A 27,754-nucleotide genomic window follows, 5' to 3' on the forward strand; every position below is an offset into this window, starting at 1 on the left:
CCCTGATATGTGATCCAACAGTGCAAGAAGAGAAATCATAAAAGAAGATCAAGGGCACAGAATTAGTGATTTTCTTGTTTATCTCATCAAGCACAGCTTTCAATTAAAACTAATTCATGTGAAGGATACACACCACACTCAGACACAGAAAGTACCAGGTCTAAGTTACAAGGCAAACTCTGCAGCTTCACTAGCATTGCTATGGTTCTAAGAAAAAGGCATTTACAATACCTCTGTATAGGGCTGCTGAATCACGGCCTGAACCTCTGATTGATCACCTGAGGCAAGCAGTGAGTCAGCCACGGGAGCACAGGTGAAGGCAATTCACCTGTGCTGCAGGAAGGGGTGGAGCCTGGCTCCATCTCTCCTAGACCCATTTAAGAGCTGACTGCCAGTGGGGAAGGATCTCTTTTGGAGATCCACTCTACTGGAGTTTCCCTTGTGAGCCCAGGTTACGGGTGAGTTTCTGTTTCCTGCTTTGGTGTAATAACATCATAGCCAAGCTTTCTACTATACCATAACATCGGTATATCCATTAATTGTACAACCTCTCATATACTTGTTACAAGAATACACAAAACTCTCCTCAGGGTTCTAATTCCATTAGCATTACCTTCCACCTAAGAGCACCTTTGTAGGAAGCGATGCACACTGCGTGTTTTTTAAATAATAAAAAGTGTGAATTTATTTCTCAAAACAACCCAAGTATGCCGGCTGCAGTGCAAAACGTTCTTGCTGCAAGTTGGCCAAAGCACTTCTCTCATGAGAGGCAATAAGAACACATTACCAACGGCTCATGGTTGCAGCTGGCTGAGTGGGGAAGATCCCAGTATATCTTATGCTTCATTTCTTGTGCCATTAAGATAATGTCTTTCAGACTATTACATTTCTGCACCTCAGTCATCTGCAGATTTTAAGCGCTGTCAGAATTGTGCAGCTGCTGCCAGCCAAAGTGGTGGGCACTGTCCTCTCTGGTTAGGTCATCACCTCTTAAAAGATAAAGACCCCCGTTCTACCCTGCACTTCTCATAACAGCGTTTAGCACTGTACGTCATTATTTATTTTGGCAAGTCTACCTCACACTCAGGAACTTGGTGCTTTGGGAGTGAGATGCAGACAAAACAAGATAAAACATCAACTATTCAGTTCCACTGCTACCAGCTAATAGCACTACCAGGCTGCAGCTACCTCTCCTCCCGCTTCATGCAAAGATTAATAACATTCAATTCTCACAATTTTATTTGTACAGTAATGGTATTTACAAGCATAAGAAGACTTGCTGTTTGAATTTATTTTGTGCTTATAATATAGGATTACATGGATGAATATGGTGTGGGGTATTTAACTCCATTTGATTTTACTTTTTTTCCACTCTGACGCCTGCTGAAAACAGGCAAACATCTTCCCTTGAATAAAAGAGACTGATTACAGCCTGAAGACCCCAGCAGCCACACTCTTTCTGAGCTATACCGTCTAATGCAATGCCATACACCTCTCCCATTGGATTCAGTAGATTAGAAAGTCAGATATCCTGTCCACGTTTCCACTGAAACACCACACGCTCACAGACAGGTACTTCAGACAACAGCACAAGTCCATGCCTGAAGGGAAGCTGCAGCTCTGTGATCACCTTGTTACTCTCTGACAAAAGATGGCACATGTTAACAGCTTGCTTCTCTCTGTCAGGAAAAGAAAAAAAAAAAAAGAAAAAAGAAAGAAGAAAAAAATAGAAAAAAAATCCCTAAATCTGTCAGACAGAAAAAAGCCCTCCAGAAGATCCTAGGCAATACTGCTATTCTAGGAGCCAAAGTGCCACTCAGATGCAGACGGCAAATTCCTGCCCTCATACCAAGTTCAAAAGCAGTATTTAGCATTCTAATTTTGATTCTTAAAAGATTTTAAATTCAGTTTCCAAAGCAAAGAAAAAAAAAAGAAAAAAAGCCTAAGCCAAAATGCACTGCTGTAAGCTAACATATATTAGCAACTCTAGCGCATATAGGCTCCTACTGATAATTTAATCAGCATCTGCATATGTTCGATACATTCCCATCTTCTTTTGCATTCTTCTTTTAGAAAAAAAAAAAAAGGACACTAGAATAACCACAAGCTTCTTCTGCTAAGAAAAAACACGCAAGAAAGGTGTGCACAGCAGTGGGTTTGACAGAAAGGCTCCCTGGTTCTGATGCACTGAGAGCTGCCTGCACAGGCACCCACCCTCAGGTATCAGCTGGTGCTGATAACAGCCCTTCACTAAGCAGTCATCCAAACTCATACTCACGTTTTTCAGAATTGCTCAAAGTTATACTGCACGTAACCTCCCTTGAATTCTGTGCATAGGGAGTCTATTTATTTGAAATCTTGTCCTATGTATTTTTTGAGTCTTACCTAGTGTTTTCTTCATGAAAAGTAAGCACGTGAATTCCTACTTGTACCAACTAACTGCAGAGGAAACGTCAAGTTTCGGCACTGCATGTGGAACAGCAGCTCAGACATTCAAAGTTGTCATGGAGGAAAAGTTTTGGGAAGTTGGCACAAAGCACCATCACTGCTGCTGTCAGACAAAATTCTCCCTTTCAGAATGGCAGCGTTTGTCATGGAGACAGGAAGACATGCATAAAGGAAGAAAAACAGAGCACAGCCCTTTGAATGCAGGGATTCAGGCCATGAGGCAGACCAGGGGCTGCAGCAGGACAAGTGGCTGAGGCAGGACCTCATGTGGCAGACTGCTACTTCATACCTATCCCAACCACACATGTGACTTGCTCACCATTGACTGCTAGTGTCCTGCTCTCAGATGAATGAACCAACACATTCTTGTTGATGAACAGACAGAAAACCAGCAGCAGTTATATGAAAGACCTGGACGGTCTGTGACTGTAACTTCTCCACATGCAAGGGACTGAGCATGGAATACACAGCTTGCTACTTCCTCAATGCAACACCTGGTCTACCAAAAGGTGTGTCCTTGCTCTCAAACTCCACAGCACAGCCCTACAGGCTCTGCTAGCAGGAGATCTCCCAATGCAGATGGCTCTGCAGCTCACTGCTTTAGTCAGACGTATGGACCAAGATTTGCTTTTTCTCTCAGATATGGTTTTCCATTAAACCATGCCCTCCTCCCATTCTTAAGAGAATCGACCACTGTGCCAATTCAGTTTCTGCTGGCCAAAAATGAATTTCATTTGCTGATGAGATACGGAGAAGAGCAGATTAAAAGAAAATTAACCATCAGTACTTAGAGTCAGAGACGAGATGTCACTGCAAAGACTGACACTTCATTCCTTTTGTCTTGACATCAAAACATAAAGGATCTGACTGGCACTCCATGCTGCACTTCAACTTGCAATTGCAATTTCAGTCTTTCCATAGCAATAAGGATTTTGTGATGGATCATTTCAATGAAAAATAAACCTTTTTTACTCCTAACTACTATAGTTCACTTACATGATCAACTCTAATATACCAGCAAGTGATAGAGAACAACATCTCCGACTATCGAACACCAGAGAAGTCAGTCTCAATCTGAGCAAACATGATGTTATATTGTTAGAAGTATGAAAGCACATGAGAAAGACACAGCTTCACTTGCTCACAAGCACACATGCTCACCATTCAGTCTTTATGAATGGCTCGCTACAAATGTAGAAAGAATTCAAGAATCTGCTTCTGCTATTCTCTTTTTAGCAACATCACGTCATTCATTGCAAAGTGATATTCCAGGTAACCTAAGGCTCATCCAGAGAAGAGCTTCTGGCATTGAGCTCTGTGGTTGAACACACAAACACACACCTTAATGTAAAGGTAACTGCCCGCATCAATTCATGATTGTTACCAAATATCATCATACAAATATAATCTGGGTCTCTGTAACTCACTAGAACTCACTAGAACTAAGGGACAACTGCTCATTGAACAAAACAGAATCAATCTCTTCTGACAGTGGGTACAAAGATGATGATTCCAGTCCTGCTGGAGACTGAGCACAATTGCTTGCCAGAGTGCTCAATCTTCTGTATTTCAGAGATGAAATGAGATGTCTGTCAACCTCTCAACACCAGTGGCAAAATCCTGGTCCACATAATGCTCTGAGGTAGACAGCATAGGATGTAAATGGTCATTCACAGGTGTGTGGAAAGCATGCTGTATGGCTGTAACTTTGCGAGTGAGCCTTGGTCTTTGGTTTCTATACTGCAGCTCTAGTCACAAATATGTGAGGATTAACATGAAACAACACTGAATTCCCAATATGAATACAGAACTTTTGCTGCATTGCTGTCTCTCACCCATGGTTTGCATGTCACCCTTCAAAATGAAGAGAAACACAACACCTCCAATACGTGCTGCACTCCCAGCTCTTGTTTGTCTGGCATGCCTAAGTAACATTGGGAATTTACAGCAGATTTGTAACTGCTATGTTGTGAGAAAGTGTGCCAGCAGCAAGAAAAGAGACCTTCTCCTGTGCTTGCTCTGCACCTAGGGGCACACAAGGGCTACAATACCAAGGTTGAAAGAGAAGACATTGTTGCAGAGAGCTCTGCTCACACCAGTCCTGCAAGAATCCAGTGATAAGACAGAAGTGAGGCTACAGTACACCCTGCCGGAGCCATACAAGCATAGGCTTGTACACTGCACAAAACAAACTACATACACACCCTTCAAAGGCCAAGAACATTTGCTTTTACTCCAAACCCACAGTGGATGCAGGAGAGGACTCTCTGTCCCCAAGGGGCAGAGCCACATTAGAGTATCTCCAGGAGACAGCTCAACAAGGAAAGGCCGAACAGCTGCCACAAGCAAAACCAAGCAGTGATCTTCCAAGTGTCCTAATTATAATTGTGCGTGCAGGTGGGAGCTAAAAGGCTTTAACCTGGAGCTGTGACCCAGGCTGGGCAGCTGCAGGATCTCTCAGAGGTGGCAGCGACTAACAGTGCCGGTGCATGTGGGATGAAGGCAGCACATTTGTGTGTAAGTCCTCTTCAATTATTAAGCACTTTAATTCTTTAACAAGGAAAGAACAAACCAAACAACATAAAACACTGAACAGTGCAAAGCGCCCTTACTCAGGTCTGAACATCTATACAATTTTCTACCTTTTCTTTTTTTTTTTTTAAAGCAGAGCCTATTTATATCTGACACAACAGTGTTGGATCCCCCTGTATAACAAGCTGTTCAGTTAACATCCATTTTCACATTTTTATGGATTTATTTACTTACAATTCCCACTCTACAATAAATGCTCACTATGAATCTCCCAAATCCAGTATTTGGCTGAACATTTTGGGCTTCTTGGAAGATGCAATTTCTAATCACTCAGATGCAACAAAGTGGAAACACACCAACAACCACATGGTTCACAAGATTGATTATGGTTTATCAGCTTTATCATTGCTGCTATTGTTTCTTCAGGGGCAAAAACACAGTGTAGGTATGCAGCTAATAAAAGCTCTCAGCACACAAGCCTGATAATGTGCAAACATCCTCATACACAGGGAACTACTCCTTATTACTGTCACAAACATTGGGAATATTTCCATCACGGTAAAAAATAACCAGAGCTCCACTCACATTCAACATTTAAGCACCAGCTTGTTGAACAAAGACTGGTTTAACAAAACTATCATGTCTTTAAGATGTACCTGGTTGCATATTAGTTGCACTTTACTAAGTTTACTGCAAGTTTTCACAGAACCACCAATTTCCAGAACCGTGAACTCAAATCATAAACTTCAGATGAATTCATAGTACTGGGATATTCATACACACATACATATATCTGTATCAGTATTTAAGAGACCTCTCAACCGTCTGAGCGCTCACCAGTTCCAAACACTGCCTGTGTCCGTATGCAGCAGCATAATGCACAGTGTTGTACCCCTCTTTGTCTTGGATGGATGGATTGGCATCATTCTGTAGAAGGAACTCCAGACACCTGTGAACAATGCATTAGTTTAAATGAGAACTCTCAATATTTAACAGATCTATCCCTCACTGCAAGTAGGAGTGGCACTGCAGACAAGCAGCCCATTTGGTGTTTCTAACACTACTTCAAAGCATTTACAGGTTTCCTTCCTTTTCATCAACTGCTCCCTCCATTCAACTTTTTTTTGTTTTGTTTTGTTAAACATTAAGATCCCCCCTCATCTTTGAACATCTTCCTAAATGTTAAACCCTACCTTTGCTGCTACTCTGGATTCCAAAATGGCCTTCTATTAAAAGACTGAAAGAAAACTCTGTATCATGATGTAAACAGCCCATTTCAGAAAGCCAGAACTGCTGTTATATGCAAATTCTCTAACCACACTGTTGGCCTCCAACCACATACTACAGCAAAATATAAATTGGATTTTACTGAGTTAATTTCCCAGTATGTATGTATATATTTTCTTCTTTCCCGGCATTTTTAAAATCATTTTTTCCAAAAGATCCCATATTTTCTTCTCAGCTTCTATCATTTTTTCTTATACCACCAAGAAACTTGTCATTATTACGTTCTTCAGTAACTTGTAATTGTTAGTGACTATAAGCTGTCATACAGAAAAGAAAATTTTTAAAATGAGAAATAATCAATATGCAGCTATATGAAAATGCTAGCCCAAGCAAATACACTGAAGCAGACATTAGCTAACTTATCTTTGCAACATATATACTCAATACGAAGTATTAAAATAAAACAGCGCATGTTACTGATGAATTATTAAATTACTGAAGCTGTTTATTTTCCATTAAGGAAGAGCAACAGGCACAGAAGCAGAAATATTAGGGAATATGCACATAAAAGAGAGTACAGAGATTTTTTTCCTTAGGTTAGCTCCCATTAAAGCCAATTGTGTCTAGCAAAAAGCAATGAATGAGCAAAAGCAGGGTGTAAGCTGCAGTGCAAAGCAATGGCTTTCTCCAGAAATGAAGTTTAACTTCTTTACTGACACCACTTACAGTGCAGCTTCTTTTTCCTTCATTTCACTGGTTCTTTCAAGTTCTTCAGCATTTTCATGGGAGTTACCTAAAATATTCTTTCTTCTTGACATAAATGACAGAAAAATGCAACTTATTTTCAAAATATGAGTGATTTTGATGCAGCGTGCTACCCATCCCCAATTTCCTTCACATGGAGTTGACCTCTTCCAGCCAAAAGTAAAAAGCTACATAAGCTTAGTGAGTGTACTACCTGGATCTGCAGATAATACGTTTTGCAAACAATGGAAACAACAACAGCATGGAAGTTTATCATCTTCCAAGTCAGTGTCAAACAAGAAAGCCACCAGAGAATTCTGGTTTCTATCAGGAACTGTTTAGTCACTAATACTGAATTAGTCTATCTTTAATCAGCTTTAGCTGTGTTGCTGACTCTTCTCACTTTCTGTGAAATGTCTTGGCAGCACTGTGAGATATCTCAGATTCCCAGATGTCTGGTCAGATTCTTTGGATTCTTCAAAATTGCTTAGTATGTCTTCATACTCCTGCACACCCGGATCATTTTTGGCATCTCTGTTTCCCAGCTGGGTGGATGGCAGCCAGAAGATTGTGATCTGTGAGCTTATGGGCATGAGCCTGTGATTATGAATTACCTTGGACACCAAGGCCAACACAGAACGCAAGCTTCCCAATTGCTACATACCATTATAGATCAGTACGTTGGAGGGTCTGAAGGACAGTTTGCTAAATTCAATCCCTATATAACACATGTATTCCAGACTGAATTTTGCACAATGCAGAACAATGCATTTTTTCCTTATCAGGTTATTTCCCATACGTATTTTCAAGATTTGACTTTCTTTCTGTGGATGCTTACAGTAAGACACTGCTCCACAAAATATGTTTGATGGTCACTAACTCAAAAACAAATCTTATTTATCTATTAAAAAAATCCTAACATTGTAAACACATAGACAGTAATCGTGTACCATGTTGAAACAAGACGCTCAACCTCAGAAAAGCCATTGGAGGTAACTGTACTGAGACTGCTCGCATATCAAGTGAAAGCCAAACCCACATTTATTTTCAGCTAACAATAAATTAGTGAGATCCCAATATAACATTCCCTGAACAGAGTAAGCTATCATCAGGAAAAACAATACATACTCATAAACTTGAATAATCTATTTAATGTAAATGCCCATGTTGTTTCCCCTGCAGGAAAGGAGTATTTTCTGAAGTCCATATGCAACAACACTTACCAAATCAGATGAAACAGTAGGACAACCTGGTTGTACAAAGACTTCTCTCTAATCATTAACTGCCCACATTCAAAGTTAAATGAATATTCTTTGGACTAAGATTGTCAACTTTGAGATTTTGCCATTGTTCAGCAGAAAAAAAATAAATATGCTGACCTACAAAATCATGGACTGTATATAACATCTCATCTAACAAGGCTTCTTCCAAAACATCTCCAACTGGAAAATTTAATGAGAAGACAACATAAGAATCAATTTAGATTTAGAATCTGAGGGCAAAGGCAGCCAAACATTCCTACAGTGCTCAGAGTCTGACTAAACTAAGATTTTTATTTATTTATTTATTAAATTACAAATTACCATTGGAAGCAACTATACCCTAAAGTTAGCCAAAAGGTTGTTTACATGCAGGAGCATAATATATAAATAGTCAAAAGCTGAAAATACATATTGAATCACAATTCTCAACACCCCAAATAACATTACACCCTGGCAAGATTTAATTAGAAACAGCCAGTGGTGAAAGCCTTCAAACAAGCCTACTCAGCATGCAATGCCAAGAACAATCTTCTGAAGATCCTGATGCCTTCTTACCAGTACATTCTGGTTTTACATTGACAGGGAAGACATTTTTGATACCAGTATTACCACAGCAAATGAAGCAAATGTTGAAGAAGCTACTGACCTACACTTATGGTATCCAAACCTCTGCTTTGAGCTTAAGGAGAAGTCTTCCAAAAGTGCTTTTGGGGTGGTATACTGCTGGGAATAAGCCATACTTTTTATGTTTTGGTTTGGTTTTTGTTCCCTCCTTTTAACCAGACCTCACTATATAAGAAACTAGGAAAATAGTTCCTGAGAGTCTGAAGAGACAGATAAGATGGGATGATTTAAAATAAATACAGGTCCCTATCAGTTTTAAGAGACAACTAACAGGATAACTGAGGCTGTTTCATGCAGTATGTTATAGAAAAGAGATTGCCAAAATATGCAGAAACTCTATTCAGTAACCTCCGGATATTTAAGTTTTGCAGCTGTTTTCCCCTTCCAAACTTTTCTCAGAAGAACAGTTCTGCATTCTGCCAAAGGATATTCCCCAGGCCTCTCTCTCTTTAGTCTCTAGAAAGTAACCTATTTGGAGAAGGTAGGAGTTTTTATCAGCTCTGACAGTGGGGAGAGTGATGGGTAAGATCTATTTGCTTTTGCCAGAAAGTCTATCAGAATGGCCAACTATCTCTGCAGTCCACCTGGGAAAACTCCTTCTGCTGTCTCTTTTTCCATTCTTTCTGATGCACTTGCAAAGCAACACAAAACTCTCTGAGCTTTCCCTTGTGAGGAAACCACACAGAAGAAAGACAGTATGTAGTAAAAATAGTTCATTAGGACAGAGGGGCTGTAAAATCATGTGTTACCTCAAAGGTAAACTGCAGGGTTGAGGTGCCACATCACCTGAGGATCTGGCTTACAGGCACAGCAGTTCAGTGTGGAGTTGATGTATACATCTGAGAGAAATTCCTGTGCCAGCCGAGTCATTTTTTTGGTTCAAATGGCACAGAGTCATGAAGAGAATAGAACATTTGATTTGGAAAAACACTGAACAAGGAACACAGACAGGCTCTCTTACTTTCGGTCCATGTCAGAAGCAGCAGCATAGTGCAAAGGGGTGCGTCCCCAGTCATCAGTTTCATTAATATTGGCTCCTGTGGTCACCAGTGTCTCAATACAGTGGAAATGACAATTTGCAGCTGCGTAGTGCAAAGGTGTCCTGGAACATAAGTGACAGTTTGTTACTTTGTATTCCAACATGCACTGCTAAGGATAACAATAAACCTTAACTACTGCTGCATTCCTACAGACTTCCAGCAGTCAAACTCAGCACCTTACATTACCATGATGAAATTCAAAGTTATGCAAATTTAACAAATTAGTGTGCTACTAGGAAGTTTTGATACTCCTACTGAGCTTAAAAGCATACAGATCCACATTCTGCATCTTGGAAGCAGACTACTGCTTTGCATTCACACTAAATTGCTTCAGCTGGGAGTCAGGGCAGAGCAGGACAAGCTTCACAGCACCTTGATCAGTGGGAACTGCTATAGTTCTCAGAGAACCATACCAACTGAACAGAGTAACTGAGGCTTTGTTATTCCCTCTCTTACAGTTGCCTTTCTTTTTTTAAAATAACACATATATAAACTTCTTTTGACACAATGTGCCAAAACAAATAGTGCTATTAAGTCAGCTACAGCTCTTCTCCCATTCCAATTCCACCAGTAGGCTTTGGAGAACCTGGTTTGGAAAACATCTACCTTGTTGAAAAACACAGAATAAAACACCAGACAGATATTCTGCAACAAAGAGCGAAACCCATTTCTGGCATAGCAACACTCTTAACAACACTTCATACGGAGGAGAAAACAGTAAAAATGTAAAAGATAGGTAGCACATCAAATAGCAGCAGTCCTTCCCATCATAACCCAGGTGCTGACTTGGGCACACAAGCACAAGAATTCAGGCAATAAGAAAAGCAATAACGAAAAAAAAATCAGTGATATTTTTAAAACAGAAAGCTCAAGAGGATGGGATGGCTTTTATGTATTTAATGAAGTCTGCACCTGTTTGTTTGGCGTAGAACTGTAGCAGCAGCTTTGCAGGGAACGTCAAACTCCCACTTTATTTTACTGCCATTGTTCATGAAACACATGATATCCAGACTGAAGTGGTCTTTCATCCTTGCCTGCTAGATTTCTAATTTTTTTTAAATGAGTTTCAGTATTTACGTACCTCCCATGTTTGTCCTTCTTATTAAAATCTGCTCCACTGCTTTGCAAGAGTTTTATACATTCAACATTACTGAAAAGAGAAGAAAACCAAAGCATGAACAAAGCAGAAGCTTACATCTTGGTTGTCTCCCTCCCTCCAAAAGGAAAAAATTGGTTTGTTTTTCTAACTATTTGCAGTACAAAATCAGGATATAGATAACTATAACCTGAAATCCAGTCACAGCAAACAGAAAATGAAGTTTCAGAAATTATTTCCTTTGTTTCTAGAAAACCTTGGACTTCTGCAGAAGAAAAATTAATTTTCTGAAGAGAAAGCAGTAAATATGATTTGAATTCACTGCATTTGGAGATTTTCAAAGGGGCCTGTATTCTAACACTTCCCACGCTGGAATGGTATTTTATGAGACGACTTTTTAAGTTGGTGCTAGCTGATAAAATGCCAGTCTAATAATGAAGAGGTGACATTTAACGAAATCCACCTCCTCTTGCAAAGCTGCAGTGGTGTGCTAAAATCCTGTTTACTTTAGTGAGATTCCACACAAGAGTCACTTTTAGGTTTCTCAAATCATTTGTTGGCAATTGATAGATTTAAGCATGTCTTTATGTGCTTTGCTGAATAAGGAGCATTAACTATCTAAACTATCTATGATTGTCACATTAACATTGCTTTTATATAAACAGATGAGTTAGGCTCCATTGTTTTTCTCTTTTTTAATCTGTTGAAAGTATTCACCACATCCTAACTTCATCTCATTTAAAGCCACGTGAGTTTTAATAAAAAAATATAATAGCTGAATACTCATCTATTTTGTAGTTCAAGAGAGTAAATGTATGACTCCAAGCCAGAAAACAACATAAAGAAGCATATCACTTTGCAAGACTTCCTTGTCATTAACAGGGACAATAAATCATTCTGTTCACAATCAAAATGAGCAAGCCTTAAAGTATGTCCTTTTCCTCAAGCCCATACAACTCCCATTAATGTAATGGGAGTAACAGGTACGTGCAAGGAAAAAAACAATGTTTTTTGCATAGCTCCAACTCCAAGAAAAAAAAAAAGAACTGGATGCAAAATGTCAGAATGTTGGCATAAGTTCATCCCTACTCAAAATTGCTATTCCATAAAATAACTGCAAAACACTCATCACAACATATTAAAATAGAAACATTTGTTAGTGATGACAATTGTAGTAAGCCACTGGAAAAATACAGCTTATTTTCATAAGCCTCTTTTGCTTCTTATGAAATTTCTCCTTCACTCTCTTTTGGACTTTCAGATGGTTTTTATTATTCTCTTGGGGTGCAGCCTTATCGAAGGGGTAGTATCTGAAGTGTACTGTAATAATCCCCATCGAAGTAAGGGTCACACCCCCTTCATTAATTAACAGAAGACAAGTATCAACAAGAATAATGCCATAAAAATAATACAACCAGCATTTGGATCAATTTCATTAGCTGTTTGTAATAATGACAATTTTGTGATATATGTCTTTTAATACACCAGGAAAAAAAACAACTTCCAGAAAGACTGCCAAGTATGTACCACTGATGACCATTTCTGCTTGCTATCATCACAGAGAATCCCAGGTGGTTCTAACCAAGGTCTCCATTTCAGCTGTTTTCTGAGCCATAAAGTTCTCAACAGAAGAGTCAAAACTCAGTGTTTGCCAAACGTTTTGTCCATTTGCTACGTTAACTTCACAGTGCTCCACTGACAATAATTTGGAAATATTTAACTGATTGCATGCCACATTTACAACATAAATTGATACATTTCAGCTTTTATTTGTCTCCATTCCCAGGCTCTGGGCAGAAATACATTATACTAAAAGGATAACAATCTTGGCTCTCTAATCTGGTAGGGCTTTTTAATTTCATTTTCAAACTTGCACCTGAGAATTGGGAGGGAGATGAGCTGCATTTGGACTCCGAGGTTGCATGCTCAAGTACCAGGCAGCAAATATAAGTGCATCCTCGTGTTTACAGGCAAGAATGCAGCCCAGATGAGAAGGTTAGCAATAACCGTGCTGTCAGCTGCATCTCAGGAGTCACACCTCCTTCTCCTTACTCCACATTTTGCTTTAGGAGCTGACAGTTTCCTACTGACTGATAGCCCTCACCAACAATTATGGCCAATACATGGATCTGGGTGAGTACACAGCACTCCTACCCAAACTGAAGCAGTTTTGACAGGGACATGAGAATGAATTTTCACTCTGTGTCTGAAACTCATGCCTCAATCACAAGTCAGCTGTTTGTTGTTGAGATCAGACCACCTTCTTTGTTTTACAAGCAAGCAACATGAGCATGAGGGCGATGTCAAAATACCATCCCAGATGACTCAAATTTGACATTTGTGGCTGGCACAGCTGAATTGGTATGACCCAAATCTGCAATGGAACTACAAAATAACTTGTATCAGCTATAGTCTGTGTACATTCTCTAGTCACAACTACTCACCCTCCTGCAGCGGCAGCGTGGAGGCATGTTCTTCCAAAACTATCAGGGGTGTCTATTTCAAAGCCTGCAGACAGCACGTGCTCATTACTAAACAAGGACACTATGCTATACTTTTGTCCTAGTTAAACCACAAGAAACATTGCAGAGACAGAAGAATCAGTTAGTTAGAAAAAAACAGAACACAAGCAACTACAGTCAGAAAAAGGTTGTCACGGAAATGGCGAGTGACTGCTCCACTTTGGCAGCTCTATAAAAAGAGTTGCAAAGTCAACGAGAATTTAGTTCTGCATCCAGCTCTGCACCACATCCCTACTGAAAAGCATGTGGCAGACGGAGGCAGATAGTTGAGAGAACTGCTACAGCAGGACATGAAGACAGAAAACATGAAGAAATAAGAAAAACCACAGAGTCAGCCTGAACATGAAACAGGACCAATTCTATTGTGTGTGGTTTTTAGACTGGCTTTAGTTTTTGGAAAGAGGCTTCCAGGAGCATGCAGGGATAGTCATAAAGACGCACAAGGCCCAAGATAAAGCCTGGCAGCGGTAACTCTGGTCACCCAGAAGTTTTGTTCTCTTTCCTGATCTGGTGGTCAAGGTCAAAGCATACCAGTAAAGGGGTATATAATTATTATTTTTCACATCTTTTTTACACACTACAGGACTCATACTTATGAAAAAAAAAAAAGTAGTCGTGGGACATTTTGTACATTAAGCAATGAAGCAATTTTTTTTTTTTTTTTAAGACAGAAAATGATCTGCCCTGTTTTTAGATGGGTTTTTGTTTTATCTATTTATTTATTTTTAACACAGATGAACTCTTGCCTGGAAAAAAAGAGATTTGGCCTCTGATAACTGCCCTTTTTAAAACAGTTGGGTCAGCAAACTCCTGCTGTTTTTGCATTGGGTTCTGATGAAGAACCCAGGACTGTTCTTCAGACATGGCACCTTCACTAAGCTTCCCCTCTTGTCCACATCGAATTCTGGCCAGCCTCACTCCTTTACTCTGACCAGACTGTGAAACACACTTTAACTGTAACTAAGATACACCATCATCAGTAAGATGCCAAAACTTGAAGCCTGCACTTGCACAGGGAGGTAATTTCTTGAGCCATTTCATTTTGAACAAAATGAAAAGAACAAAACTGACACTCATACTCCTATAATTTAGAAAAGGGTCCCAAGCTTTCTCCTTCTCCCTGGTATAAAAACTCTGTGTCTGCCAGGAAAAAAGGGCTTTGTGCATGAACAATCCAGGATGCAAGGAATTACCAGCATGCCATTAGGAAAACCCTGCGCATGCCGAACACCACACCAGGCAGCAGCACAGGAAGTCTTTCATTTCAACAGTTCACAACAATGAGCATAAAGGGGCTGTAAGCAGCACAGATACATTACTGAGCTCCACTGATTGTTAGGTTTACTTACCCGAGGACAACAATTTCCTACAGCAATCTGAGTGAGCATTCAGTGCTGCTAGGTGCAGAGGAAACATGTTGTGGATCCCACACCTGAAAGGCACAACAGCCTCATGAGATGGGGTCTTGTAAAAATACAGGTGGCATACAAACACTACACATGAAAAAGTCCTTCCAAAGAGGCTGCATTTTTGATCCTGCCTTGCTAATTTTATCTATATTTCCTAACTATCCTGCTCAGGAGTTAAAATTAATTCTGATACAGAAAAATCTTGGCACTATGCTTTGAACAGAATGCAGGAGGAAGGTTTCTAAAAATGTGAAATGAAAGCTTCTGTAAGGGGGATAGCGAGGGGGCAGAGTCAATCTCCCAGTGTGGGATACATAGATCTGTTCATCAGCTATGTATATTGCAATGACATTCTGAGGGGTAAAAGTAAATACCAAAAGCTTCTCTGCATTATTTCTGAAACCCATTTGTACAGTTGTTATCTTGCTTTAGACAACTCTCACTTGAGTTTTCAAAAGCTTTCTTTTCTTCCCTCACCACAGGGCTGGAGCACCAGATGACTTCTCTTCATGCTTTCCTTTAGAGGGCTGTGATATTTAGGGTTTTCCTCCCACACCCAAACAACTGATCATCTATAATCCTGTTTGCTCCAGCTCCTGTCCTCACACACTCTTTCACTCTCCCTTCCCTTTGCATACACGGCCCTCCTTTCAATTACACTATAAACTCCTCAGAGCAGATATATTGGGTCAAACAAAAGAAAACCAAAGCAAAACAAGAAAGTAGACACCTATCATTAAGCTAAATCTGCATCAGGCAGTCACATTCATTTTTCAACAAGCTGAGCACTCAGCAGCTGTTACTGGCACCCACAAATCATCCCAGCTCAGCCCCTGAACATGCCACCATTCACCATCTTAGAAGATTTCTTAGTTTAGACATCTTGGCTTCTGTCACTTAGCGCTGTGTTTTGTGCAAAGTATACAGTTATTCTAGAAATGCTATTGCAGGCAGTCCCATAAGTGCATACAAACACGGAACCTTAAACCAACCATCTCACCAAGATCATAACCTAGTGCCTGCTTCAGCAGATACATTTTTGGAAAATGACAAACACTTGAACAACAGCAGATGGATTCCTATTGGAAAGACAGTCGGCGGATGGAAAGCACCATCACCTCACGAAAGATTTTGGATACGGACAAAAGACAAACAACTTTTTTTCCTGTAAGGTTCACCATAAATCATAATTACTAATGATACTTTAAACAAAGAAGTGTGAATGTTAATAAAGATGTCTCGTTCTCACCAACATTTTACACATATGTATTTATCCAATACTGATTTATTTTTAAAAACATTATGCTTTTCAGAAGCCACAGTTCCATCCCTCCTCGGTCTTCACATTAAATTTGTCCTCCTTGGTGCTTTTCTACATTAAGGAGCAAAATGGGGGGCTACACAAATTTTAATTCTTCCATTGTTCAGCATCTACATTTTAGAGTAAATCTCTTTAAAGATGATCTGTCAGTCTGTTCTTTTAAAGGAAACAGCACAAGCTCCACTGAGCTGATGCATCTGTATAAAAAATTATTTTTTAGCTGTGCAGTCATTTATTTAAGCCAACATTGGACACTCTATCTTACCACATTTCTTCCTACACCCATTTCCCTCCATCTCCTCCTCCACCTAGTTATCTCAAGTAATATTTTTCATCTTTTAGGTCAAGATTTCCACCCAGCACGTGTTTTGGCTGGTTTCCATCGAAATACACCATCTGCACATCTGCTAACCAGCCACGCTTCAACAGCACTGTTCACAGTGGTTCCTCCCACCTCTTACATATCTCCTCCTTAAAACACAACTACCTCAAAGACTGACTGAGCTGTCTGCAGTTGTTGCTAGCAATGCTGTGAAGTTTTCTTCTTCAAAACCAGTTTGGGGAGCTCAGCCAGAGCTATTTACATGCAGTGCATACAAAAGCTCACTCCCAGTGTTTCAGTGCTCCTGGCTGAGCTCACTTGGACCTGCCAGGGATTTCTGAGACAAATTCTTATTTCACTCATTTTTGTTGCTGGAAGAAGCGATTTATTTTATCAATGTTCCAGTCACTTGAGTGAAATAAATAAATTTTGAGTTGGATAACCTGAAGTCCAAGAGCATGCTACTGCAGCTCATTTTACATCAAACCTCAAGAAAAGAGGCACATTGAAGTTTACTGTACTGGAAGAAAAGCTAGAAAAGTATACAATGATTTAGACATCAAGATCTTTGTGTTGGCTACAATAATATGACATTAACTGGAAGCTACAGAATTTTATTATCTGTGCCCATTGAAGATCTGACTCACCTTCTGAGTTTGAATAGAGACAGCCATACTTTATGCAGAAATATGGGCAAACATATCTCTTTCTTAAACATCCTCAAACATCAATCAGAGAGAGCTGCAAGAACTTTCAAAACTAAAACAAGCTAATTTAAATCTGCAAAGAGGTTTTCCTAGGTAAGTCAAGAGAGGTCACTGACTTCTGCAGTGCATTAGAGATCGAAAACTTAAATTTTATTGTGGAAATATGCAGCTGATAGCTGAAAATTTATATTTATGTAATCAGATGCCACTGCAAACATCCAGTGTAGGTATTTCATGGCATAGCATTACTCTCTTCTTACACTCCTTTGTTTATTCCAGGTTTGCTGTTTTCTTTTGACAGGCCATTAGACTAACAATATTTAGCAATCTTTGTCCGGTTATCAACTTCTTGTCCCATTATTCATTTAAAAAAAGCCCTGAAATCACAAATCAGAAAAAAAAACCCACCTGTCCTATTATTTCAGTCATGTGGATATGAAAATCAACACAGGATCTAAATTTACACTGAGCTCAGGCTTAATAACATCTGCTTTGTAGTACTGCAATTCTATTGATTATCCTTTGTCACATCAAAAGATACAAGATAACACAATTGTCACTGCATGTAACATAACACCAATTTAAATACTATGGAACATGGACATAATTCCCTTGGAAAGTATTTGAAATTTTTCCAATTATGTTCCCTAGACAAACTTTTTGCTAGGGACTTTATGGAACAACTGTGATCAAAATGCACTTTGATATACATCCTGTATTGATAACCCTTCAGAAAAATAAGCAGTACTAGTACTACTTGCAACCATATAACTGTGCAAAGTAAGAGCTTAGCATGGTTTCTTCCCTTCCACCTGCCCAATCATTTAATATTTTAGTCAAATGTAGAACAAATGTATTTATCCATCTTAACCTCAGAATACCTATGTTTCCTGGCATCAGACATAGCATTAGATCATTGGAATCTCCACTGTAGCCACCTACTTGGCAGTATCGGCTCCGCTGGTTATGAGTGTGTTAATCAATAGCTCGTGTCCATATCTTGCAGCCACGTGCAACGGGGTGTTACCATCCTTATCAACACAGTCGATTTCTCCTCCTGCAAAAAATATTTTCAGACAGTTTAATACCAAAAGATTAAGTCTGAACCTGTGACTACAAATGCTATTTCTCTCCAGTGAATGCAGCAAAATCAAGCCATTGAATTTCAAAGAATGAGATTGGTACACAATGAGCTGACCATGGTTCAACAGCAGTGCTCTCACCTCCTTGTCCAGCTTCAGTGTGGAAGCATGGTAGGGAGCAGGCAGTGAGCATGATGACATACAACTAACATTTAATCATTAGAAACCATTACACCGTGCTTAAGTAGACCTTTTCCTGTTTCAGTTTATGCCTGTCATCTCATGTTTTATCCTCAAACAGGAAAAACTTATTCTTTCTTTCTTCTCTGCTAGAGCTTTTGATGCATGCAAAGATTGCTATCAAGTCCATGCTTTCCTTTTTGGATTGAGCAACTTCTGCTCTTTCAGTCTCTCCTTGTAAATTAGGTTTGCTGTAATTCAACCACCCTTGTCGTTCCCCCAGTTCTCTCCAGCTGGCCCACATCCTTCTGAAAGGAAAATGTCAAAAGCCAGAAACAGTACTACAGCTGATGTCTACCAATGCTGAGCTGAGCAAAAGGATCACTTCATGCCTGTTGGCTATGCTCCTATCTATACACTCCTGGACGCTGTATGCTTTTTTCCTCTACTTCTTTTCTTGTCAACACCACGGCATTGTTGACGTGCATTCAGTTCCCGATCCTCTGCAAACACCAAATCCTTTCTTGAGGAAATGTCATCCATTCAGCTTTTGCCATTCTGTATTTATTTAATATTATTTCTGTGTTGTAGCTCTCCTTTTCATTACTGCATCACAACTTTTCTCCAATTTTAAGGGCTCATTCTCAACTCCAGTTTCTGCCAAAAAAGCAGTCTCTCCTAACTTCATGTTTTCTCTGAATATTAAAGGCACACTTTATATTCCATGATCCAAGCTGTTAACGAAAATACTGGATAGTATAACAGACTCAGGAGGGAAGCTGAAAAATCTCATTATACCTTCTATGTCAACAGTGATCCATTTATTATTACTAATGTCTGAGTGTAGTTTTTCTAGCTGTTATGCACGTACACAGTATTATTTTCATTTAGACCATACTTCATTAGTTTTCTGTGAGAATACTTTATGAAAGTAAGTAAAAGTCTTGCTACAATGAGGATATGGTAATATTTGCTGCATTTCCACTATGCCAATGAGATAACAGGCCATAACTACAGCAAGAAAAGTTTTGTAAAATGCTATGAGGAATTTTCTGATGGTAAATAAAGACTAGAAAAATGCTGGAATAGGGATATTGCAGTTAGATGAGACTCCAAGTTTGGGATTGTAGTTAAACAAAAAAACAGAAAAGCAGAAACAAACAAAAGAAAACAGACTGTCCTGTCCAGTATAGTGACCAAAACAAATACAAGTAAACAATCGGTATTAACAGTCTCTGTTAGTCAGAAGGCAGGCCTCTGTCAGATCTCCAACAATAATATTTCCTATATGCTCTAGTATTCTTGGTCAAAAGAGATATTTAATGAGTGTGACAGGTAATTACAAGCTCTGGAATCTACTCCTGGCTATGCCAAAATAAACAAAGTGGTGCTGGTCCACCCTGCAGTGTATTTATTCAGCACTTAGTGAAGACAGTGATAAGATGTGCAGGAAAGGGAAGTAAGAGAAGTACAGCTGTTGAGTGGTGTCATAGAGAAAACAGTGTGGGCTCTAAAAGCATCACAGCTCTCAAGGGAGGATAACTAGAACTTTTTTCTCTTAATCATTTGAGAAAGTTAGCTGTGCCTTCCTCTCATCATATGAGCTATCCTAAATAGAGCTCTTAACTCTTATTATCAGGTTAAGAACCACAAAAGATTAGTTGCTTCATCGTCAGCTTGGAAGATTGGATTTTGTTTAGAACAAGGAGTTGCCACTAGTGGTGACACTGTGAAAGGAGACCTATAAACACAGCTCATACTCAGAATTTGATGCAGAGCTGAACACCTTTCAAAGAAATTCTTTGGCATTCTGGGTCAGAAAACCAAAATTTCCTACCCAAGAAATGCCTATTCTTCGGGAGAGTTATTGAACAGACATTGAAACTCACCATTCTGAATGAGGGTCTGTGACCGCGTGAACCTCCCATGGACAGCTGTCATGTGCAGTGGGCTCTTCCCATCCTTACTCTAACAAACAAAACGTAAAAACAATCATCTAGCATGAAAAGAAGAGGTAACAACTTGAAGTCTCTCAGTTCAACATCCTACAGCTATTCTTCACATAAAAGCTCCAATGGCTTCTAAAGACTACAGGCCTGAATCTATATGTCATAATAAATGCAAAAGGTACAAACATACACATGCTGCTCCTCAGCAGTGATCAGGAAATGATCCGAGCTACAGCCTGTCCTCAGAGCCTGGCCATATGCAATGTTTGGTAGAAACTTCCAAATGTATAACATATCACTCTTAAATGTGATCATGCTATCTCCCATTTAGTCAATTTTTCTTCCTTACTCTTCGCAGCAAGAAGAATTTTTAAAAAATGAACCACAAAGCTAAGGAGGAGCAGTCACAGAAATGCAAGGAATATAACTGATGTTTCAATCTGCAATTTTATAGATACATTCTAAAAGAGAAGTTTTGTCAACTTAATCAAAAACAAGATGTCTACAAAAGACAAACAGAAAATAAGAAATGAGTATACAAGGAAAGCTACAATGATCTGAGATCAATGTTTTGGATCTAGAGAAAGAAACTGAGTTTGGGAAAGCTGAGGAGCTGAGAAAATAGAAAGCGACAGTTGCCTCAGTACTCACATCATTTCATTTTTGTTGGCATTGGGTTTTGCACTCACTGGCAAGCACAATATCTAATTTCACCTCAGTAATTTTGAGTTTAAATAGTACACTGACTGTCCACTGATCCCAAGGGACCAGCCACAATTACTAGATACTAGGAGACCACTTTTACAGATGACAAACTGGAACACGCACAATTTAAAGTAAAGTATCCAAAGTCTTATTTGAAGTTAGAGATCTCAAGTCTTCTAGCAAGTCCCTTTCAGGTTCATCAAGATATACGTATCATTTACCTCTCAAGAAGCATTCAGATAACCAAAACAGAATCAGGCTTTGTAAAATCAGGCTTTAAAATATGTAAACAAATAACCTTGAGGTTTTATTTACCCTGGAAATCTAAAGGAACTTGGTTAGAATCAGATTTAATTAAATCCATATTGCAGGAGGAAGGAAAACACGAGAAAGAAACATTTCCTTGACTTACTACCATTGCCCAAGTCAACATTTTGATGGAGCTCCTGAGACTAAACTTTAGCTGCGCTTTCAGTAGAGTGGCTTGCCTAGAGTTTAAGGCTGCTATTATATTTATAAGGGCACTGAATACTCCTCTGCTTGAAGTTAATCTCATCCAAATGGTTTAATGATTGGCATTCTCAGCATCACTCTCATTCTATTAAGAACTTAAAGACTTGCTGTACTCACTGCTGCAGTTTCCAGACTCTCAAGGTATGCAAAATAGGATAAATTAAAACTGAAGAGGTAAAATGCAAGTTTTACCTGAATGTTAACATCTGCCCCATTATTCACTAGTAGTTCAAGACACAGTGCTCCATGAGTGGAGGCAGCAGCAAAATGCAAGGGAGTGAATCCATTATTATTGGGCTGATTTACATTAGCACCATAGTCAATCAGCTCATTAACAACAGAATCCTGACCATTGTAACAGGCAATATGAAGCGCAGTATTTCCATAGATGTTCATTTCGTCAATCTAAAACGAGACAAGGAGACACATCAGCTTATCATTTTACATATTGCATCACGTACTGCAAATGGAAATAGCTAGAGGCTTGAACTGTCATAAGGCATATTTCTCACCAGCAAATCTCACTGACGAGAAAAAAAAAAATACTCCCAGAGAGCTTAAGTTGGAATGCTTTACCTTCATTATCATTAACTTCTTATTCTACTGGCAATTTCTAAAAACACTGAAGCTTAAAGCTGATAGCAGGACTATGTGATGATGATGATAAAAATCCTAATAAGTTGGAAGCTCTTTAATATAAAAATGGGAAAGATAAATAAAAAGCTCAGTCTTTAAAATAATAATAATAATAATAATAATAATAATAATAATAATAATAATACATTCTATTGAGTTTTTGTGAGTAGAATCAGGCTTCAGATCTCTTTCCACAGATTCCTTTTAGGATGGGAAAGTGTCTTAGGGAATGAATGGAGAAATTGCGCAGCCAGTTACACTTCAGTAAAGAAACCACTTTCAGCAGTTCAGTATTATGAAGATGCAATTAAGATTACATTACTTCTTGATCATTGGCTTAGAATTCAACTGCTGTTCTGTAAAGCAGGGCAAGACAGGTTGCACAGAACATTCAGGCATGTTGTGAATACACTTCTACAAAAAAGATATCGAAGATCCTATCTCTGTGGAGAATGTGAAACTTCAATGTCATTATTAGCATGGTACTGCTAATAATGGAAAACACCTATTCACATTCGACACAGCCTTCTGACATTTTTTTGGCAGTCACATCAGCTGGCTATACAACTAGCAAATACAATGAATTTATTCAATATCTTTGATCGACAACCAGCACACACTCTTCTGGTCATTTCACTGCTGCTTTGGACCACTGAGTTGACAGTATTAGTCTAGAAGAAGTCTGTACCCTGAAATAAACATCTTTTCCCAAGTGAAAATAATTCTTCCCATTCACTCCACTAGCTAACGCAGGAAATACACAACCTGAAATTTAAACAGGCTGAAATGCAGCTTAGTAAAGTACTCCACGTATGTACTCTGAATCTTCTCTCACCATACCAAAGGGAATGCCAAGCCAAGGGAGACTTCATTATTCCACCTTTCTCTACAAAAACAGCATATATTTCCCTAATCCCTCAGGTAGGTTACCTGGAATTTAGTGTCCGTATCAGACACTTTCATTCCAGAATGTTTCCTGGCTCTTAATCTACACAAAGTATAAGATGTTTTTCACAGTCCAGAAAACAGGAACTATTTTCTTTAGAAGCTTCACTGATGTAGCAGCATCCATAAGAGAAAAATAATCTTTGAATACAGAGAAACACATACCTCTACTCCCAGGTTAAGGAGGTGTTTCACAATGTTAATCTGCCCATTGGATGCAGCTGCATGAAGCGGGGTGTAACCCTTCTTGTCTTTACAAGTCACCTCTGCACCATGATTAATCAGTAAGGCAACAACTTCCAGGTGACCTTCAAAAGATGAGAGAAAGCAGTCAACAGATATACCAGTATCGCTTTTCACAAATTACTACTTTCGTACTAACACACTGGCCCTCTCACTAGCATTTCACATGTCTCCCAGAGTTTTACAAGGGGAAAAGGAAAAGAATTTTCATAAAAGCTCTTAATCCTAGCTCTAGGCCTTGCCAAGAAATCCATGCAATACACATTCCTCTTCATCAGGTGGGTCAAATTTCTTTTTACTGAGCTAGTTTTCCAGTCATTAAAAGAACAAAAGCACGTCTCTTTCCCACATTATTCCTCATTAAAAATAACAGCCCATGTTTTATTCTCCCTTTTAAAGGAAGATCAGTGAGCATAGGAGCAAGACAATAAGATTTCCAAAACAGCATCCTGATGATGTTATCTGTAGATCCAATTGCTAATGCTCATTTTTTTTGTTGACAATACTTAATGTCTATAACAAACTCCAAAATAAAGGTTCCCTCTTTTCCAGAAGTACTTAGGATACAAATACTTATTGAGTGCATAATTTGATGCAAAGTCTACCAGTACCATCATAAGATTTTCTATGACTGCTGATCTTCAGATTACGTTTGTGACTTTCCAATACCAACCTAGAAAAAAATCCTCAATATAGGTCTACAAGTGTTTGAATCTGAACTTGTGGTGTATAAATACATATTTAGTCTGCAAACTAAAATAACTGCAACAGCATCAAAAGTGACACAGATTTAAAGCTGACTGCCAGACTCATAGGACATATGTTTTCATGAGTGAAATACCCTCCCTCTGGATTAAGGTCTCCCATAAAATACATAAGAAAAGCTGAGCATCTCAAAATGCAACTTATATATAACCCACCTGTCTTTAGTTTCCTCCTCCTTTTGAAGGTTTCAAAGTATATGTCCTGCCATCCCAGACAGTGTCCTAACCACCAAAATTAACTCAAGGAACTGAGGAACAGTCATTATTGCTTCTTGCTGAAGCATAGCTATTGTTCTTAGAATTTTGTTAGGTTAAGCAGACTGAAAGAGAGTAAACATCATTGGAAGATGTGTGCCACCTGGGCTGCTCAGCACTTTCATGACAGAGACAGCTTTGGTCTTTACTGACAACATCTCAATTACCCAAATATACGTGGAATTACATAGCACAACAGAAAAGCCTTTCACCACTTCAGAGTGGTCTTCAAAGTTCACTAGCTCAAAAGCCAGATCATGTCTGCTGACAAGCAACCTTCCATCTGTCTGTGCACATCAAGACACCTCAATATGCTTTTCTCACATTTTGAAATCTCCTATTATCTCATTTCCAAAGATGCCAGGGTTAAGATTGAGAATTTGATAGGTCAGGTGAAAAACCTGACAGAGGGCACACAATGTCTCATTAATTACAACCTGAATACACTGCTTTTCTGACACTAAAGCTATTGAACAAGAGTGACTGCTACCGTTTCTTGTTCTGGCATTTTTAAATAAAAAACAATCCCAACAATCCCCTGCAATAACAAAATTTACTATAACCTGAAAAGAATAATAAGTCTGATTTATTTAAGCAGCACTTAGTAACATTTATGTTACATGAATCAGTTGTTCTTTTCTGCTCTGAAATAAAAGATGACAATTTGCTTCTAACATAAGAGAAGAACTTTCTAATAATACCACAACTTGTCTATTTATGAATGTAAATAAGAAGCAAAAATAATTATCATATTTATCTGTATTTTATAATTTTTTAAATTATTATTATTTTTAATTTTTTTTGCAAAAACAGATACAAATACAACCTGTATTTTTCAAGTTTGAATATATTTCAGTTGGGAGTATACTTGGAATTAGGATCGGGATAGAAAGACCAAAATAAAAAAGCCCACATTAACTGCATTAAAATCACAGCAATGTTCTCACCAGTTGCAAAAGTGTAAAAGGACACTGCATTTAGATCAGACAACCCTTTCCCTGCACAGCATAAATACTACTCCTATTTTTCATGGACAGGTCCACATCTAGTCTGCCATAAAACATGCTGTTAGTTTGTCAACAGGAAATTCAAACAAGAAGTTGGGCCTTACCCATGTATGCAGCCCAGTGAAGAGCTCTTCTGTCCTTTTTGTCAAAAGCATTGATGTTTGCACCCTTGGCTAAGAGTAAGTTCACCATCTAGAAGCAACAACAGCAAGTAAGATCAGTGCAAGTGTAGATCAGACACTCAATACTTCATAAAAAGACACTTTAGTGATAAAATTGTGATCATAAAATCAGGCTGTTCTGTATGTGATTGCAGTATGGCTAAAAGCTGAAAAGCTGCTTTCTCTATTATGCTTTCTCTCTATTGCAATATTAGAAATAAGCAAATATTAGAAATAAGCAAAATCAGGCAAAACAAAAACAAAAGAAAAAACACATTCAACAACCTTCCTTCCCCAACAAAACTTTCTAACACCACAAATTACATAGGTGCATAATTGCCTTCCACTCGTAAGCTGCTTTGCCACAGTACAGAGATCAGCTAGCAACAACATAATTCCATTCTCATTGCTAATACACTCTATCTGAAAGCTCAGGAGTTTTATATCATCATAGTCAGATACAGACCTCACAAGCCTCACTATTTTTTTCCAACGGAGCAGTAGTTTAAAGGCCAAATACCATCACTGTTTTACGGGAATTACCTTTTCCTGCCCTTTTAATTGCAGTATAATTGATCAACTTCTGTTGACAGAATTCTGCTGTTCTAGTTGAAGACTTTCTATTTCTTATCTAGATCTTCAAATATGAAACGAGCAACAAGAATCCTTCCAACCATGCCTAACGTCTAACAAAATTCCCTGCACAGGGGCTTTGTTTACCAAACTATAGTATTTCGCATAGAACCAGTAATTAGAATAGAAGAGCTTACTCCTATTAGGTAAGCAGAAGCAGCATATATGATCTCAAAACCAGAAGCACATTTTCTAGAAGACAAATTGGAAAAGCAGACTGGATCTCACACATCTGAATATTACTTTGGTATGAAATGAATCCACCAGTTTTCCCGTCTTTCCATTCAACCTCTCTTACTTTCTCAGGCAGTTGAGCACAAAATAGCCTAGGACACACTTGAATTGCCAGAGCCAGGTACACAGTCAGCCCCCCAAGACTGCATGTACATTACACAAGCATGCCAGATCTGCACAGGCAGTTTCTTGCCACTCTCACTTCTGCAGGCAGGAAACCTGGCATACAGGTTGGAAAGCAGATGATTGATAGCAACCATGGGGGTCAGCGATATGGGGCTTAGTCTAGACCCAGACACAGCAAGCCAACTGTTTGAAAGAAGGAAAAACAAGAATAAATAATGAAAGATCAATTATGCTATTAAACAATTCACCTCAATGTGGCCATTCAGAGCTGCATGATGCAATGCTGTCCTCCCGCCTCGGTCAGAGACATTGACGCTGCTCAGCATGGGAATGATAACTTCTGCACACTTTACTGCCTTGTTTGCGGCTGCCACGTGCAACGGGGTCTGCCAGTTTTTGTCCCGAGCATTGACATCAGCTGAGTGCTTGATCAGTACTTGCACCGCTTCCTATAACAGCAAGAGTTACAGCTATAAACAAGCAGTTCCAATAAACACACAGTTGACAGCCCAATGGTGTTACCTGTGCATTTTAGTTATGCATCCCAAGCATGCCCAGGAGGACACAAAGGGAGCAACATTCATCTAAGCAACAGCCATGGTTACTGACATGGTACTGTTGACTCAAATGCCAGAGCACACATCATCTCTGCTGTCGTTTAAAGCAATGTCCATGACCACAGTTTTCCAATTTGATTTTAGGACATACAAAATTGTCCATGCAGACAGCCCAATCTGTTTGGCCAATTAACCTTTGAGACCCCTGTCACCAGAACTGTGCTCCAATTGACAAAATGAATGGTTAGATCTGAGCTCGCACTTACATCACTTACTTCAGACGGATATTTACATACCAGTTGGGACTATGAAATCATAGTAAGCTGCTCTTTTATTTATAAATAGGAAAAAAAAAAAAACAAAAACAAACAACATGAGAATCACATGCAAGAGTTTGCACTGGTGTCCCCAGTTGCCATTAGCGTTTCTTCCCTCCACAAGGGGTTAAGAGCGAATATTTCCCAGTGACAAAATGTACTATTCTCTCTCAAGAGACCACCTTATTAGAGT

At 39.0% G+C, this 27,754-nt stretch overlaps 1 protein-coding gene across 8 annotated transcripts in view; it reads right to left on the reverse strand.

The window, feature by feature from the left end:
* ANKRD44 (ankyrin repeat domain 44) overlaps window positions 1–27,754 on the reverse strand; it is a 99,052-nt gene that overhangs the window by 22,699 nt on the left and 48,599 nt on the right. For 3 of the 8 annotated variants that reach the window (XM_031554149.1, XM_031554152.1, XM_031554147.1), the window contains 12 exons: window positions 26,936–27,136; window positions 25,638–25,725; window positions 23,430–23,572; window positions 21,876–22,088; window positions 20,406–20,484; window positions 18,197–18,311; window positions 14,845–14,927; window positions 13,418–13,535; window positions 10,959–11,027; window positions 9,799–9,939; window positions 6,934–7,017; window positions 5,818–5,929 (listed from right to left, as the gene is read on the reverse strand). In XM_031554149.1, coding sequence (XP_031410009.1) covers window positions 5,818–5,929; window positions 6,934–7,017; window positions 9,799–9,939; window positions 10,959–11,027; window positions 13,418–13,535; window positions 14,845–14,927; window positions 18,197–18,311; window positions 20,406–20,484; window positions 21,876–22,088; window positions 23,430–23,572; window positions 25,638–25,725; window positions 26,936–27,136 — 1,446 coding nt within the window. The remainder of the gene's footprint in view (window positions 1–5,817; window positions 5,930–6,933; window positions 7,018–9,798; window positions 9,940–10,958; window positions 11,028–13,417; window positions 13,536–14,844; window positions 14,928–18,196; window positions 18,312–20,405; window positions 20,485–21,875; window positions 22,089–23,429; window positions 23,573–25,637; window positions 25,726–26,935; window positions 27,137–27,754) is intronic. The other 5 variants (XM_031554153.1, XM_031554151.1, XM_031554150.1 and 2 more) reach the window with 4 other exon arrangements.

This window comes from Meleagris gallopavo, chromosome 7 (assembly GCF_000146605.3).
Source record: "Meleagris gallopavo isolate NT-WF06-2002-E0010 breed Aviagen turkey brand Nicholas breeding stock chromosome 7, Turkey_5.1, whole genome shotgun sequence".
In the NCBI taxonomy this organism is placed as follows: domain Eukaryota; kingdom Metazoa; phylum Chordata; class Aves; order Galliformes; family Phasianidae; genus Meleagris; species Meleagris gallopavo.